This window comes from Triticum urartu, chromosome 3 (genome assembly GCF_003073215.2).
Source record: "Triticum urartu cultivar G1812 chromosome 3, Tu2.1, whole genome shotgun sequence".
Lineage (NCBI taxonomy): Eukaryota > Viridiplantae > Streptophyta > Magnoliopsida > Poales > Poaceae > Triticum > Triticum urartu.
The window spans coordinates 722,184,838-722,203,944 of NC_053024.1; the positions used below are offsets into that span (position 1 = coordinate 722,184,838).

General features: G+C 43.8%; 1 protein-coding gene across 1 annotated transcript; it reads left to right on the plus strand.

Moving 5' to 3' along the window:
* Positions 1-13,442: 13,442 nt before the first annotated feature.
* On the plus strand, positions 13,443-14,793 carry LOC125549422 (60S ribosomal protein L38-like). Its single transcript, XM_048712835.1, has 3 exons — positions 13,443-13,557; positions 13,650-13,833; positions 14,563-14,793. The coding sequence occupies exons 1-3, from the start codon at positions 13,555-13,557 to the stop codon at positions 14,583-14,585; spliced, it is 210 nt and encodes a 69-aa protein (XP_048568792.1). The 5' UTR covers positions 13,443-13,554; the 3' UTR covers positions 14,586-14,793.
* Positions 14,794-19,107: the final 4,314 nt, after the last annotated feature.

Genomic DNA, 19,107 nt, shown 5'->3' on the forward strand with positions numbered 1-19,107 from the left:
CAGGCATGTCTTTCTAGGGGTGCCGCTTTGTTTTTCCCCTTTAACACATGTAACACGTTGACTGTTTTGACTTCTGGTGGGAATTTCTTCTATTCCCCTGTGCTTTGCTTGCGAGGCTCATCCTCGTCTTCGCTTGGTGTATCATGCCCCTTGTGCTCGGCATTGAGCTTGCCGGACTGTTTGAAGACCCAACATTCTCTATGGGTATGATTTGCAGGTTTATCAGGGGTGCTATGGATCTGACATATTTGGTCCAGAATTTTGTTTAGGCTAGACATTTCGTCTCCGTTGCCTTTGGAGGGCGGCTTCTACTGACCTGGCCGAGAGCTTCTAAATTCGGCGTTTACCGTCATGCTCTTCGGGCTGTCTTCTTTATTCTGGCGCTTATTCTTGCTGCGTCGTGATTTCCCATTTCCATCCCTGACTTTGGATGTACTTGGGTCGCTGGTGCTGCATCGGGCGAACCAGTTGTCCTCGTCTGCGCAAAAACGGGTCATGAGGCTTGTTAATGCTGCCATTGTTCTCGGCTTTTCTTGACCGAGGTGTCTAGCAAGCCATTCGTCTCAAACGCTATGCTTGAAAGCTGCTAAGGCTTCGGTGTCCGGGCAGTCGACTATTTGGTTCTTTTTAGTGAGGAACCCGTTCCAAAGTTTTCAGGCTGACTCACCGGGTTGTTGAGTTATATGACTTAAATCGTCTGCATCCAGTGGTCGGACATATGTCCCTTGAAAATTTGCCCGAAAGGCGTCTTCGAGCTCTTCCCAGCTTCCGATGGAGTTTTCGGGGAGGCTTTTAAGCCAGTGCCGAGCTGGCCCTTTGAGCTTGAGGGGTAAGTACTTGATGGCGTGGAGATCATCTCCTCGAGCCATATGGATATGGAGGATGTAGTCCTCAATCCAGACCCCAGGGTCTGTTGTTCCGTCGTACGCCTCTATGTTTACGGGTTTGAATCCCTCTGGAAATTCATGGTCTAGCACCTCGTCGGTGAAACATAGGGGGTGTGCGGCACCCCTGTATTTGGGTGTACCGTGGTGTTCGGATGTTTGTTGTGTTGCATTATATGTTGGAATGCGCTTGCGTGGTCCATAGATGGATCTGGTTGCGCCGTCCTTTTGATGCGAGCCCTTGCGTGGGTCGCGTACTGGCTTAAGTACCGCGTCGTTTGCCGCTCTATATTGGCCACGAGGTCATCTATCCGACCGGATGGCCATTTTATTTTTTAGTTGCAGAGGATCTAAGGCCTCCTCATCGAATTCAGGTAGCAACTTTCGCTCCGGGTAGCTCTTGGTGTGGTGATTACTGCCGTACTTCGCTGCTATGTTGAGTACTTCACTCCATCTGATTTTGAGTGTGTCTTGTGCAGCCCTGAGCCTTTGCTTCTGCTTTTTCAGACTCCTCGCAGTGGCAACCAGCCTTTGATGGGCATTCTGTTGCTCCGGGAGCCTGTCCGGTGTGATGTCGTCCGGACTGTTATCTTCGACGGAGTCGGGTTGTTCGGTTTGATTCTCCGTGTTGCCCTGGTTGGGCGATGGTTCACCCTGCTCTATCGCTGGGCCTATATGGCCGCTGTTTCTGCCGAGGCGGGGTTTGGAGCGGCGCTTGCACCGCCGGTTTGACTGCTTCTCGAGGGGACAATCCTTTGTTGCGTCCTTCCGTTCCTCGTCGTCATTTTCTTTGGGTGTGTCCACCATGTATACATCATATGATGAAGTGGGTGTCCAGTGCCCTGTGGGCGGTGGTTCCTGTTCGTCTCCAGCATCGTCGTCCATACCATCGATGTCTTCGGAGTCGAAGTCCATCATGTCGGTTAGGTCATCGACAGTGGCTATTAAGTGGGTGGTGGGTGGGCGGCGAAGTTCTTCGTCATCCGCATCCCAATTCTGCCGAAGGTAGTTCGGCCAGGATTCTCCTAACAGGGAGAGAGACCTTAATGAGTTCAGTATGTCGCCGAAGGGCGAGTGCTTAAAAACATCCGCGGAGGTAAACTCCATGATCGGTGCCCAGCCAGATTCGACAGGCACAGGCGCAGGCGGTTCGGAGTCCGTGGCCGGAGAAGGATCCGGTAGTTCGGCAACACGGCTCTCGTGAAAGGTAAGGTTGTTCCTTGGCTCGATCGCCGCTGAGAGTACGGCCTCCAAGGCGGGGTCTATCCACCCGTCCATGGATGGTGCGATTGGCTCCGAATTGAGGGTCGGAGCAGTCGCCGGTGAGATATCCTGAATACTGTCCGACGGCAGAGCTAAATCATGCTCATCGAGACCGTGCAGCGCACTTGGCAGGGGTGCGAATCCGTCGAAGATCAAGTCTCCGCGGATATCGACCGTGTAGTTTAAGCTTCCAAACCTGGCCTGGTGGCCAGGGGCGTAACTTTCGATCTGCTCTAGATGGCCAAGCGAGTTGGCCCGCAGTGCGAAGCCGCTGAACACAAAGATCTGTCCGGGGAGAAAAGTCTCACCCTGGACTGCATCGCTATCGATGATCGTAGGAGCCATCAAGCCTAACAGCGACGACACAGAGGAACTCTCAATGAAAGCACCAATGTCGGTGTCAAAACCGGCAGATCTCGGGTAGGGGGTCCCGAACTGTGCGTCTAAGGCGGATGGTAACAGGAGGCAGGGGACACGATGTTCTACCTAGGTTTGGGCCCTCTTGATGGAGGTAAAACCCTACGTCCTACTTTGATTTATTCTTGATGATACGAGTATTACAAGAGTTGATCTACCATGAGATCGGAGAGGCTAAACCCTAAAACCTAGCATATGGTATGATTGTATTGTTGGGGATCGCAGCAGAAATTCAAAATTTTCCTACGTGTCACCAAGATCAATCTAGGAGATACTAGCAACGAGAGAGAGCGAGTGCATCTTCATACCCTTGAAGATCGCTAAGCGGAAGCGTTACTAGAACGCGGATGAGGTAGTCGTACTCGTAGCGATTCAGATCGCGGTCGGTTCCGATCTAAGCGCCGAACAACGGCGCCTCCGCGTTCAACACACGTGCAGCCTGGTGACGTCTCCCATGCCTTGATCCAGCAAGGAGAGAGGGAAAGGTTGGGGAAGACTCCGTCCAGCAGCAGCACGACGGCGTGGTGGTGGTGGAGGAGCGCGGTACTCCAGCAGGGCTTCGCCAAGCACTACGAGAGACGAGGAGGGAGAGAGGTAGGGCTACGCCTTGGGAGAGAGAGACTCGTGTGTTGTGCAGCCCCAAAACCTCCACTATATATAGGGGCAAGGGCGAGGGGAGGCGCCCTAGGGTTTCCCCTAGGGGGGCGACGGCCAGGGCAGATGGGATCTCCCCCTTGGGTGACTTGGCCCCCAAGCCAGGAGGTGGGAACCCTAGATGGGGCGCTCCAAACCCCCTGGTCACGTGGGAATAGGTGAGGGGGCGCGCAGCCCCTTAGTGGGCTGGTTTTCCCCCTTCCCTTGGCCCATGAAGGCCCCCAACACTTGTCGGGGCTCCCGAAACACCTTTCGGTCATGCTGGTCATCACCCGGTACCTCCGGAACACTTCCGGACTCCAAAACCCTTCGTCCAATATATCAATCTTCACCTCCGGACCATTCCGGAACGCCTCGTGACGTCCGGGATCTCATCCGGGACTCCGAACAACATTCGATAACCGCGTACATACCTTCCCTATAACCCTAGCATCGTCGAACCTTAAGTGTGTAGACCCTACGGGCTCGGGAATAATGCAGACATGACCGAGACATCTCTCTGGTCAATAACCAACAGCGGGATCTGGATACCCATGTTGGCTCCCACATGTTCCACGATGATCTCATCGGATGAACCACGATGTCAAGGATTCAGTCAATCCCATATACAATTCCCTTTGTCTACCGGTATAGTACTTGCCCGAGATTCGATCGTCGGTATCTCGATACCTCGTTAAATCTCGCTACCGGCAAGTCTCTTTACTCGTTTCGTAACACACCATCCCGTGATCAACTCCTTGGTCACATTGTGCACATTATGATGATGTCCTACCGAGTGGGCCCAGAGATACCTCTCTGTTTACACGGAGTGACAAATCCCAGTCTCGATTCGTGCCAACCCAACAGACACTTTCGGAGATACCCGTAGTGCACCTTTATAGCCACCCAGTTACGTTGTGGCGTTTGGTACACCCAAAGCATTCCTACGGTATCCGGGAGTTGCATAATCTCATGGTCTAAGGAAATGATACTTGACATTAGAAAAGCTTTAGCAGACGAACTATACGATCTTGTGCTAGGCTTAGGATTGGGTCTTGTCCATCACATCATTCTCCTAATGATGTGATCCCGTTATCAATGACATCCAATGTCCATGGTCAGGAAACCATGACCATCTATTGATCAACGAGCTAGTCAACTAGAGGCTTACTAGGGACATGTTGTGTTCTATGTATTCACACATGTATTACGGTTTCCGGTTAATACAATTATAGCATGAACAATAGACAATTATCATGAACAAGGAAATACAATAATAACCATTTTATTATTGCCTCTAGGGAATATTTCCAACAGTCTCCCACTTGCACTAGAGTCAATAATCTAGTTCACATCACTATGTGATTGCAATGAATCCAACACCCATGGGGTTTGTTCATATCTTGCTTGTGAGAGAGGTTTATTAGTCAATGAGTCTGAACCTTTTAGATCCATGTGTGCTTTACAAACCTCTATGTCATCTTGTAGATGCAGCTACCACGCACTACTTGGAGCTATTCCAAATAACTGTTCTACTATATGAATCCGGTTTACTACTCAGAGTCATCCGGATTAATGTCAAAGTTTGCATCGACGTAACCATTTATGATGAACTCTTTTACCACCTCCATAATCGAGAAAATTCCTTAGTCCACTAGTTACTAAGGATAAGTTCGACCGCTGTCGTGTGATCCATTCCTGGATCACTCTTGTACCCCTTGTCTGACTCATGGCAAGGCACACTTCAGGTGCGGTACACAGCATAGCATACTGTAGAGCCTACGTCTAAAGCATAGGGGACGACCTTCGTCCTTTCTCTCTCCTCTGTCTTGGTCAGGTCTTGAGTCTTACTCAATATTCACACCTTCTAACACAGCTAAGAACTCCTTATTTGCTGATCTATTTTTAACTCCTTCAAAATCTTGTCACGGTATGTATTCATTCGAAAGTACTATTAAGTGTTTTTGATCTATCCTTATAGATTTTGATGCTCAATGTTCAAGTAGCTTAATCCAGATTTTCCATTGAAAAACACTTTTCAAATAACCCTGCATGCTTTCAAGAAATTCTACATCATTTCTGATCAACAATATGTTAACAACATATACTCATAAAAAATTCTATAGTGCTCCCGCTCACTTCTTTGGAAATACAAGTTTCTCATAAACTTTGTATAAACCCAAAATCTTTGATCATCTCATCAAAGCGTACATTCCAACTCTGAGATGCTTACTCCAGTCCTTAGAAGGATTGCTGGAGCTTTGCATACTTGTCAGCATCTTTCAGGATTGACAAAACCTTCTGGTTGTATCACATACAACCTTTCCTCAAGAAAAATGTCGAGGAAACAATGCTTTTACATCTATCTGCAAGATTTCATAAATAATGTAGTAACTGCTAACATAATTCCAACAGACTCTTAGCATCGCTACAAGTGAGAAAGTCTCATCGTAGTCAACTCCTTGAACTTGTCGGGAAACATCTTAACGACAAGTCGAGCTTTCTTAATGGTGACACTTACCATCATTGTTTGTCTTCCTTTTAAAATCCATCTGCACCCAACAGCCTTACGACCATCAAGTGGTTCTTTCAAAGTCTATACTTTCTTTTATACATGGATCCTCTCTCGGATTTTATGGCCTCGAGCCATTCTTCGGAATCTGGGCCCACCATCACTTCTCCATAGCTCGTAGGTTCATTGTTGTCTAGCAACATGACTTCCAAGACAGGATTACATACCACTCTGAAGTAGTATGCATCCTTGTCGACCTATGAGGTTTGGTAGTGACTTGATCCGAAGTTTCATGATCACTATCATAAGCTTCCACTTCAATTGGTGTAAGTGCCACAGGAACAACTTCCTGTGCCCTGCTACACACTAGTTGAAGTGACGGTTCAATAACCTCATCAAGTCTCCACCATCCTCCCACTCAATTCTTTCAAGAGAAACTTTTCCTCCAGCCGTTTCTAGAAACAATCACTTTTGCTTCCGGATCTGAAATAGGAGGTATACCCAACTATTTTTGGGTATTCTATGAAGATGCATTTATCCGCTTTGGGTTCGAGCTTATCAGCCTGAAACTTTTCCACATAAGCATCGCAGCCCCAAACTTTTAAGAAACAACAGCTTAGGTTTCTCTAAACCATAGTTCATACGGTGTCGTCTCAACGGAATTGTGTGGTGCCCTATTTAAAGTGAGTGCGGTTGTCTCTAATGCCTAACCCATAAACGATAGTGGTAATTCGATAAGAGACATCATGGTATGCACCATATCCAATAGGGTGCAGTTGTGATGTTCGAACACACCATCACACTATGGTGGTCCAGGCGGTATTAGTTGTGAAACAATTTCCACAATGTCTTAATTGTGTGCCAAACTCGTAACTCAGATATTCATCTCTATGATCATATCATATACATTTTATCATCTTGTCACGACAATCTTCAACTTCACTCTGAAATTACTTAAACCGTTCAATAATTCAGACTTGTGTTTCATCAAGTAAATATACTCAACATCTACTCAAATCATCTGTGAAGTAAGAACATAACGATATCCACTGCGTGCCTCAGCACTCATTGGACTGCACACATCAAAATGTATTACTTCCAACAAGTTTCTTTCTTGTTCCATCTTACTAAAAACAAGGCCTTTCAGTCATCTTGCCCATGTGGTATGATTTGCATGTCTCAAGTGATTCAAAATCAAGTGAGTCCAAACGATCCATCTGCATGGAGTTTCTTCATGCATATCTACCAATAGACATGGTTCGCATGTCTCAATCTTTTCAAAATGAGTGAGTCCAAAGATCCATCAACATGGAGCTTCTTCATGCGTTTTATACCAATATGACTCAAATGGCAGTGCCACAAGTATGTGGTACTATCATTACTATCTTATATCTTTTGGCATGAACATGTGTAGCACTACGATCGAGATTCAATGAACCATTCATTTTAGGTGCAAGACCATTGAAGGTATTATTCAAATAAATAGAGTAACCATTATTCTCTTTAAATGAATAACCATATTGCGATAAACATAATCCAATCATGTCTATGCTCAATGCAAACACCACATAACAATTATTTAGGTTTAACACCAATCTCGATGGTAGAGGGAGCATGCGATGCTTGATCATATCAACCTTGGAAACACTTCCAACACATATCGTCATCTCACCTTCAGCTGGTCTCCGTTTATTCTGTAGCCTTTTATTTCGAGTTACTAACACTTAGCAACCGAACCGGTATCTAATACCCTGCTGCTACTAGGAGTACTAGTAAAGTACACATTTAATATATGTCCAATACATACTTCTGTCAACCTTGCCAGCCTTCTCATCTACCAAGTATCTAGGGTGGTTCTGCTTTAGTGACCGTTCCCCTCATTACAGAAGCACTTAGTCTTGGGTTTGGTTCAACCTTGGGTTTCTTCACTAGAACAACAACTGATTTGCCATCTCATGAAGTATCCCTTCCTTCCCCTTGCCCTTCTTGAAACTAGTGGTTTTACTAACCATCAACAATTGATGCTCCTATTTGATTTCTACTTTCGCGGTGTCGCGAATAGCTCAAGGATCATCATATCTATCCCTGATATGTTATAGTTCATCAGGAAGCTCTAGTAGCTTAGTGGCAGTGACTTTGGAGAACCATCACTATCTTGTCTGGAAGATCAACTCCCACTCGATTCAAGCGATTGTAGTACTCATACAATCTGAGCACATGCTCAACGATTGAGCTTTTCTCCTTAGTTTGCATGCTTAGGAAACTTGTCAGAGGTCTCATACCTCTCGACGTGGGCACTAGCCTGAAATCCCAATTTCAGTCCTTGGAACATCTCATATGTTCTGTGATGTTTCAAAAAAGTCTTTGGTGCCTCAATTCTAAACCATTTAGCATTACGCACTGAACTATCATGTAGTCATCAAAACGTGTATGTCAGATGTTCGCAACATCCACAACCGATGCTCGAGGTTTAGCTCACTGAGCGGTGCATTAAGGACATAATCCTTCTGCGCAGCAATGAGGACAATCCTCAGTTTATGGACCCAGTCCGCATAATTGCTACTAACAACTTTCAACTAAATTTTCTCTAGGAACATATCTATAACAGTAGAACTAAAGCGTAAGCTACGACATAATTTGCAAAGACCTTTTGACTATGTTCATGATAATTAAGTTCATCTAATCAAATTATTTAATGAACTCCCACTCAGATAGACATCCCTCTAGTCATCTAAGTGATACATGATCCGAGTCAACCAGGCCGTGTCCGATCATCACGTGAGACGGACTAGTCATCATCGGTGAACATCCTCATGTTGATCGTATCCACTATACGACTCATGTTCGACCTTTCGGTCTTCCGTGTTCCGAGGCCATGTCTGTACATGCTTGGCTCGTCAAGTTAACCTAAGTGTATTGCGTGTGTAAATCTGGCTTACACCCGTTGTATGCGAATGTTAGAACCTATCACACCCGATCATCACGTGGTGCTTCGGAACAACAGACCTTAGCAACGGTGCACAGTTAGGGGGAACATAATTCTTGATATTTTAATGAGGGATCATCTTATTTATGCTACCGTCATTCTAAGCAAATAAGATGTAAAAACATGACAAACATCACATGCAAATCATAAAGTGACATGATATGGCCAATATCATCTTGCGCCTTTGATCTCCATCTTCGAGGCACGGCATGAACACCATTGTCACCGGCATGACAGCATGATCTCCATCATTGTGTCTTCATGAAGTTGCCTCGCCAACTATTACTTCTACTACTACGGCTAACGGTTAGCAATAAAGTAAAGTAATTACATGGCGTTTTCATTGACACGCAGCTAATAAATAAATTAAGACAACTCCTATGGCTCCTGCCGGTTGTCATACTCATCGACATGCAAGTCGTGATTCCTATTACAAGAACATGATCAATCTCATACATCACATATATCAATCATCACATCCTTTTGGCCATATCACATCACATAGCATACCCTGCAAAAACAAGTTAGACGTCCTCTAATTGTTGTTGCATGTTTTACGTGGCTGCTATGGGTTTCTAGCAAGAACGTTTCTTACCTACGCAAAACCACAACGGTGATATGCCAATTGCTATTTACCCTTCATAAGGACCCTTTTCATCGAATCCGATCCGATTAAAGTGGGAGAGACAGACACCCGCCAGCCACCTTATGCATCAAGTGCATGTCAGTCGGTGGAACCAGTCTCACGTAAGCGTACGTGTAAGGTCGGTCCGGGCCGCTTCATCCCACAATGCCGCCGGATCAAGATAAGACTAGTAACGGTAAGCAAATTGAACAAATCATCGCCCACAACTGCTTTGTGTTCTACTCGTGCATAAAATCTATGCATAGACCTAGATCATGATGCCACTGTTGGGGATCGCAGCAGAAATTCAAAATTTTCCTACGTGTGATCACCAAGATCAATCTAGGAGATACTAGCAACGAGAGAGAGGGAGTGCATCTTCATACCCTTGAAGATCGCTAAGCGGAAGCGTTACTAGAACGCGGATGAGGTAGTCGTACTCGTAGCGATTCAGGTCGCGGTCGATTCCGATCTAAGCGCCGAACAACGGCGCCACCGCGTTCAACACACGTGCAGCCAGGTGACGTCTCCCATGCCTTGATCCAGCAAGGAGAGAGGGAGAGGTTGGGGAAGACTCCGTCCAGCAGCAGCACGACGGCGTGGTGGTGGTGGAGGAGCGCGGTACTCCAGCAGGGCTTCGCCAAGCACTACGAGAGACGAGGAGGGAGAGAGGTAGGGCTACGCCTTGGGAGAGAGAGACTCGTGTGTTGTGCAGCCCCAAAACCTCCACTATATATAGGGGCAAGGGCGAGGGGAGGCGCCCTAGGGTTTCCCCTAGGGGGGCGACGGCCAGGGCAGATGGGATCTCCCCCTTGGGTGACTTGGCCCCCAAGCCAGGAGGTGGGAACCCTAGATGGGGCGCTCCAAACCCCCTGGTCACGTGGGAATAGGTGAGGGGGCGCGCAGCCCCTTAGTGGGCTGGTTTTCCCCCTTCCCTTGGCCCATGAAGGCCCCCAACACTTGTCGGGGCTCCCGAAACACCTTTCGGTCATGCTGGTCATCACCCGGTACCTCCGGAACACTTCCGGACTCCAAAACCCTTCGTCCAATATATCAATCTTCACCTCCGGACCATTCTGGAACTCCTCGTGATGTCCAGGATCTCATCCGGGACTCCAAACAACATTCGGTAACCGTGTACATACTTTCCCTATAACCCTAGCGTCGTCGAACCTTAAGTGTGTAGACCCTACGGGCTCGGGAATAATGCAGACATGACCGAGACATCTCTTTGGTCAATAACCAACAGTGGGATCTGGATACCCATGTTGGCTCCCACATGTTCCACAATGATCTCACCGGATGAACCACGATGTCAAGGATTCAGTCAATCCCGTATACAATTCCCTTTGTCTACCGGTATAGTACTTGCCCGAGATTCGATCGTCGGTATCTCGATACCTTGTTCAATCTCGTTACCGGCAAGTCTCTTTACTCGTTCCGTAACACATCATCCCGTGATCAACTCCTTGGTCACATTGTGCACATTACGATGATGTCCTACCGAGTGGGCCCAGAGATACCTCTCTGTTTACACGGAGTGACAAATCCCAGTCTCGATTCATGCCAACCCAACAGACACTTTCGGAGATACCCGTAGTGCACCTTTATAGCCACCCAGTTACGTTGTGGCGTTTGGTACACCCAAAGCATTCCTACGGTATCCGGAAGTTGCACAATCTCATGGTCTAAGGAAATGATACTTGACATTAGAAAAGCTTTAGCAGACGAACTATACGATCTTGTGCTAGGCTTAGGATTGGGTCTTGTCCATCACATCATTCTCCTAATGATGTGATCCTGTTATCAATGACATCCAATGTGCATGGTCAGGAAACCATGACCATCTATTGATCAACGAGCTAGTCAACTAGAGGCTTACTAGGGACATGTTGTGGTCTATGTATTCACACATGTATTACGGTTTCCGGTTAATACAATTATAGCATGAACAATAGACAATTATCATGAACAAGGAAATACAATAATAACCATTTTATTATTGCCTCTAGGGCATATTTCCAACATGTATGTTGTCCTACGGACTAAAATCCTCCGGTTTATATAGACACCGGAGGGGCTAGGGTTACACAAGGTCGGTTACAAAGGAGGAGATATCCATATCCGTACTGCCTATCTTACCTTCCACACCAAGTAGAGTCCTATCCGGACACGGGACGAAGTCTTCAATCTTGTATCTTCATAGTCCAACAGTCCGGCCAAAAGATATAGTCCGGCTGTCCGGAGACCCCCTAATCCAGGACTCCCTCAACCACCTTGGTAGATATACAAAAAAGCTCCATATCGACCTTATCACATGGCAGATTCGAGATGTTCCATTGTCTCTTCGAAGTGGTCCCCTGCAAACCATGACCAACGGAGATGGAGCGCCCTCCCAAAGCGCTCTGAACCAAGCACCTAGAGCCCTCCAGGCTCACGCGGGTGATAAAGACCGACCAATTAACGAGATAGTGGTCACCATCCTCACCACTCCAAAATGAAGGCACACTGCAATTTATTGAATTTTTTTCTCACACACTTACTAAGGGGAAAGATAGTCATATGAAGAACCTCGATGGCTGAGAGCACATATTTGGCAAGAGCAATTCTTCCGTCCATATTGAACAACTTACCTCTCCAACCTTTTAAGCCTAGAGCCTCCTTTATCAATAAGAGGGTGGAGATCCACATTACTTCTTTGAGGTGGAGGAGTAGCCCCAAATTTTTGCATGCGAAGGTGTCAACCCTTGCATGAAGGTGAAACCTTGTTCATTATAGCATATATTATTTCACCAACGAGCAACCATGAAAGACTAGACTGATGCAAGATTACAAATTCCACTAAGTTAAGTTAGTTCTATGCCTAATCTTTGATATTATTTGTTTCCACTGGTTGCTAAGTTGATGCAAATCATGTGCAACCTATGTGAAGCATACGGTTCGCCTTTTCCAGTCGGGAGTCAAACTTAGCTGTAAAAAACATAGTCAATGTAACAAGAAATTTGCAACTTCAATCGGAAGTGGTTCCATTCACCGCCGATCCACACACCAGTAAAAAAAGAAAACAAATAATTTCCCGGTGATGAAGAGTAGATCATTGATTCTTTTCCTAGAGTTTACTATGTCGATGAAATTATGTGTAACCAATGTCATGTGTTAAATGCACCTTTCAAGTCAGGATTAAACCACCAAAATACATATTCCCTTGCAATGCGCAGACAAACTAACTAACTAACTATAATTTCATAACTTAATTCTTGTGGTTTTATTCACTGCCAGTCCAGCCCCACACACAGATTATGGCCCATTTTCTAGCAATGAAGAGAACACGAGAGCTCCTAATCAACGCCTTTAGCGCTGATGTACTGCATATCGCATAGGGAGCAAATGGGTCGAGAACCAGCAATCTTTTACGCTATGTGCTCGCTTGTTTCACACGCCTTTTCTTGTTGTTCTTTTCTTCGTTTGCGGATCTTTGTCTCCGGATAAAACAACTAAGTTTTTTTTGTTAACTCAAAAAAGTTGGTGAATATGAAAAAAGATTGTAAAATTTTAAAAAGTTGACAAATTTGAATAAATTTTTTGGATTTGGAAAATATCAACGAATTTAAAAAAACTTTATAAGTTTTAAAAATACGCCTGAACTTTAAAAATAGTTCAAAATTAGAAAATTTCACGCTTGGTTTTGAAAAATGGTCTGTCTAGAGCACATCTAGACTGACCTAGTGATTGCACATCTACGTGATTCAATCAAATCAAACATAAATAAAAAAATATCCGCACGAATCTTCATGTAACATCAATGACATATGACTTAGATGTGCCGGATGTGCAATACTTAAGGCATATCTAGATTATATTAGCAAAACCGTTTGAAAAAAGAAAAGCGAAAAACCAAACAGAAAACCGAATAAACCAAAGATAAACAGGAAAAGAAACCAAGCGAAGGAAAGCTTATGCAATGCTCCCAAACCGAAAGAACCTCACTTCTGCATTCCCTCTATATGGGCCGTCCCATTTAAGAAATGGTCATCCTTGTTGCGCGTTCTCCATTGCCACTTTGGGCCGGCCCGGGTCTGGCCCATCCATACCATGGCCTGATGGCCCGAGGTTTCTCTAGGTATAAATTCGCTCGCCAGGCATCACCGTGTCTTCTTCTCCTCCCCCTGCTCTTTCCCCCCCGCCGCCGCCGCCTCCCCCCTAGGATCTGCGCAGCCGACCTCCGCCGTCCACCATGGTGAGCCCCTCTCCTCCGACGATTTGCATGTCTCACTTTCTTCCGTGGCGCATGGCGATGTGCTAACTAGCGAACGTATTCTTGGGGTGCAGCCGAAGCAGATCCACGAGATCAAGGACTTCCTGCTGACGGCGCGGCGGAAGGACGCGCGGTCGGTGCGGATCAAGAGGACCAAGGACGCCGTCAAGTTCAAGGTCCGCTGCTCCAGGTACCTCTACACCCTCTGCGTCCACGACACCGACAAGGCCAACAAGCTCAAGCAGTCCCTCCCCCCAGGTCCGCTCCCTTCTCTCCCCCACACACCCTCTTTTTTCCTCGGATTTCTTCTATGATCAAGTGCTCTCGATTGTTACGCACATCAAAGAGCATACGAGCTGCAAGTAAATCTGGAATGTTAATCATTGTGATACAAACAATTGTTATTTTTATTTTGCAATAGACCATCACCCAACTGTATCAGCTAGAAGCATGCTGGCAGGCCTGGTTGCTCATACATGGTGCTATCAGCATAGCAAAACACACCTACGAGCATAGTGACGCAAGAAATTGTTTTCATTTTGCCACAGACCAATACCCAGTTGTATCAGTTGTAATTGTCTGTGCTGGCCACATGGCCAGCTTTGGCGACAGTTACTTGTTCTCTGCAATGCCATTGCACTATTTAGTTGTAGACTTGTAGTCCTGCACAGATCAGTTAACATTTGGTCAGCTCTAATGTTATCCTTGTTTGTTCGAATTTGCATTTCCAGCGATGTTGTCACCGCATAATGCAAACATAGCCTCGTTAATCTCATATATATCTGCCATGTTTGTGGTTACACACTATTCAGTTTTGTACCTGACTGTATTGGGTAGGTGTGCCCAAATTGTGTTTAGTAGGCTTATATAGTCGTTATGACATGTATCTCTTGTTCCATGCTTCCCTGACCTACTGTTTGTTGCTCAAATCCCACAGCCAGCCAGTTTTGTTAACACTTACTAACTGTGATGATCTTTTCGCTGCAGGTTTGAACGTCCAGGAGGTTTAAGAATCATCAAGCCAGATCATGCCTTTACTCTTGTAGCCGGAATGTTGGATTTAGCAGCGTCTGTGTCCAGTAAACGAGTTTACCATGAGTATGTTCTAGACTGAAATGTAATGTTTGGGACCTGTGAGGATTCTGTGTTATTTCACTTGCTGGAGAATGGAGATATGTTACTCCCTTATTATATCCTATATAAATTGATTGCACACTATTTTTCCTCCTGGATTGTTCTGCATTTCCTTGAAGCCATTCATTGTTTGTTCTGAGATGCCATATGTCTGGTTTTTGTGGTTGTGATGGTGAAACCAGTTGTTTTTCTGGGTTGGAGGATCCAAGGAAGTTTTTTTTACTTGTGTTATTGGCATTTTGTGTTGTTCTTCTGCAGGATTTAAGCCACGCTATATATGTTAGTTATGGTCCCAAATGCAGATCCAGTATAATAGTTACAGAAAAAGATACTGGTTTTGTTGCTTGACAAGTCCATATGAATGATATAAGTTTGTGGGTAGGCAATGTAGATAATTGTGTTCACGACTTGTACGGCTTCTGTTTTCATGTTGCTTGGGTATTTGGATTTCAGGTATCTTATGTATGGATCAGTCATTTGGTTGATTGTTTTCAAGCTTGATTGTTGGTTAAGAATTTGTACCCGTATATACTGTTGTGCACGATTGCAGTTACCAAGGGACAACAACAAACTGGCCCAGTCCAGCAATGCAAATGATACTTTTGCTCCGCGAAAGGCATTGCTATTGGTATATTCAGGTACACCTAGTTAACACTTTTATATGTTGAACAACTACACAAATCTGCCATGTAATTGCTATTGGTATATTCAGGTACACCTAGTTAACACTTTTATATGTTGAACAACTACACAAATCTGCCATGTAGTTATACTATGATGCTCGCCGTCGCTAGAATCTGCCATCCTAGTTATTCGGGGACGATTGGAGTCTTATGTGAGCCTCCTAGTCCTGACTGAGTCCTGGTATAGTTGATACATTTGCTGAAAGCATAGTACTCTGCTCTCCTGCTTGCACTGAATGGAATGAGCGTCTTTTGCCACAAGATTTCCGATGGTTCTCCAAAATATCAAAACTGAGGCGGCAATATGGGTTACCGCCGGTGCCAGGAAATTAGGAACAATCATGTCGGCAGAGTTATGGACCTTGTGTAATGTCGGTGTGTTCTACAACAAAAAACTCTATTCCTTCTTAATTAATAGACGAGGCAGCAAATTTGCCTTAGCCCCTCATGCGCTACATTACACTTCAGTATGCTGCACCTGCATGGCTGCTTGTGTTTGAGTACTTCGCTACTGCTTGTGTTTGCCAGAGTCATTTTTTTTGAGTTGTTCAGGTTCATGTACTCAACAAAAGAGCAAGGAACAAATGTCTCAGTTTTTCTTTTCTTTTTGCCGCGTGTTAGGTTCAGATCCAGGTTCACGCACTCATGGGACACACAAGTCATTCATGAAAAAAAAACCCGTATAATTTTTTTGTGTGAACACAATACAGACGCAGACACAGCCCAAAGTTTCCTTTTTAATGAACATAATCTAAAGTTGGGCGCGACTATGTATCGCTTAGTTTTTTCTCAGACAAGACTATGTGTCACTTAGTGTGAGACCGAACAAAGTCTTGCCTGAAACGGGCGGCAATGAGCTGGCCTAGCGCGCTGGAGGTCCATACGCCTTAAGCACTTATTTTTTCACATTTTTTTGGTTTGCTTACTTTTTTACTTTTCTGTTTATATTTTGAATATTATAAACATATAAATATATATGAACTATAAAATTGAACTATAAAATAATTTGAAATTCAGTTTTAAGTAAATGTTAATCATGCATTTGAAAAATGTTTAACAAGTATAGAAAACTGTTCCAGTGAATACAAAAAATGACAATGTGTATGAAAAAAATAAACATCCAAACATATATATGAAAAGTTGTTAAACGTGTATAAAAATTGTTTATAATGTACAGACAAAATGTACATGGTGTATGAAAAACATTAACATCAAGATATATATTTGAACAAATGTTAATCAGATATTTGAAAAGTGTTGAATGTGTATAAAAAAGTTTCTGACATACAGGAAAAATGCACATTATGTATGAAAAAAAGTTGACATCAAAACATATGTTTGGAAAAAATTATTAAAAGTCTGCATAAGAAGCTGTACAATCTGTATGAAAAAAGTAGACATTAAAACAAATATAAAAAAATGTTAATCATGTACATGAAAAATGTTAAACGTGTATACGAAAAATGTTTCCTATGTATGCAATAGATGTACAATCTATATATATATATATATATATATATATATATATATATATATATATATATATATATATGTAGACATCAAAACATATATCTGAGAAAATATTAATCAATTATTGGAAAACTGATTATTGAATATAAAAGAATTTTACTATTATGTATGGGAAATGTATAAGCTATATGAAAAAAACTGGACGTCAAAACATATTTTTTAATGGTTAATCATGTATTTTAAAATTGATATATATATATATAATTTCTTTATGTATAATAAATTTATAATGTTTATGTAAAAATTAAATAGGAATCAAAACATGTATTCAAAAAAGGTTAATCATGTATTTGAAAAGTGTTAAACGTATATAAAAAATGTATCGGATATATACAATAAATATTAACCTGCTTCAAAAGACCAGAAGAAAACCGAGAAAACAAAAAAAGAGAGAAAAGGAAAGAAGTCATATAAAACAGAAAAGTAACCAAGAAAGCCAGAGAAAACCGAAGAAAACTAAAAATCAAAATCAAAAAGGGAACAAAGAAGCATAAAGAAAAATAAAAACAAAAAAGATAGAAAACCAGAGAAACCTAGAAAAACAATTGTAAAGCAGAGGAAAACCATGCTGCAGTACAAGGCCGACCCAGTACTGTTGTAGAGATTGGGAGCGAGGGGAGCGTACATCTCACTATAAGCATCATTTAACTCCCGCGCTCAAAGTTTGGCCTAGCAAGTATGCACGAGATGGCAATGGGTACCCATTACCTGCGTACCCTGCGGGTAAAAACCCTATTAGGGTAAGGGTATGGAATTTTTTTACCCATGGGTACTTAAATGGGAAAATATCATACCCATCGGGTAGAGAGGGTATGGGTATGCGATCGTGTAACCCATGCCCACGTACCCATCTAAAATGTTGACAAGTGGGTTTCTTTTATAATATTCTAACGTATTACCCCCCCCCCCCCCCCCCCCCCCCCCATCGCACTAGGTAAAAACTCTAACGTGCAGTCAAATTATCTCTATAATTTATCGTGATTTTATGAACTTAAAGTGTATGATTATGTGTTGTTATTTATGATTATGTGTTGTTGTTTAATGGGTTGCTTTATGTGCAAGTTTGTTGTTTTGTTTTTGAGAATGTGCTTTTATGCATTGTTGTTTAACATATGTTGCTATTAATAATTTATGATTATATGTTGCTTTTCACAATTATTTTCTACTCAATTTGATGTGTTGTAAATGTGGGTATTTTTACCCGCGGGTACCCATATACCCTGACGGGTGACGGATATGAGAAAAAGTTGTACCCTTGACGGGTATGGGTATGGGTGATAAGTAAGTTCAGAGTGAACGGGTAAGGGTCTGGGGAGGCTCCACCCGTATCCATACCCTGCGGGTGCCATCCCTATGCACGGCTCAACGAATTATCTGTGTGGGGTTTATCCCAAAAGCTTTTGCAAGCCCAAATGCATTGAGGCTAATCAAGCCTTTTACCCACCTCATGGGTTTCAAGGAAACTAATCCAGCATACTAAAAAAACATTAAAAAACCACAAAAGAAATCCAGGTTAAAAAAGGAAACCAAATCTATCTAGAGAGAGAGAGAGAGAGAGTTATGAGACGAAGAGGCGACAACGACTAGGGTTTTGATCGGCGGTGAGCGTGGTTCCCTGGCCTCCGGCCTCATGCGGCGAGGTGATGGGGCCTCGGGTCCTTCCAGGTATGTTTAAAGTTTTTAAGTATAATTTTTATGGTCTTCGTCAGCGACATTCTTGCGAAAGTTGCAACGCCGGTGAGATAAAGTTACTCTTGTTCTTCTTTTGCTGTGATGAATCCTTACCGGGTAGTGCCACAAAGCCAAAGTTATATTGACTTCATAAGTCCAATCTTGCGAAATTCAGGTTTTTGTTCTCACAGATGCATTTATGCAGATATGCGTTTGTGTTAGTGTCTGGTGCTTTTATTGGTATGATATTTTGTGGCTTCAGTGTGCTTCTCCGACAGCTTGGTGAAGATTTTGCAATTTGACAACCTACATTTCTATCGTATCATCTCCGGCACAAGAACATTCAACGCACAGGTCTTGTCATCTTTTCAAATGCACGACTCACGGGGCTTTCAAAAACCTTGGTAGTTAAGCTCGTGCAAGTATATGATTGGGGGTGCCACGACTTAGGTCTAGTTGCATTATGGTTACTGAAGCCTTGGTAGTAGGTCATGTTGCAAGGATTGACACCATG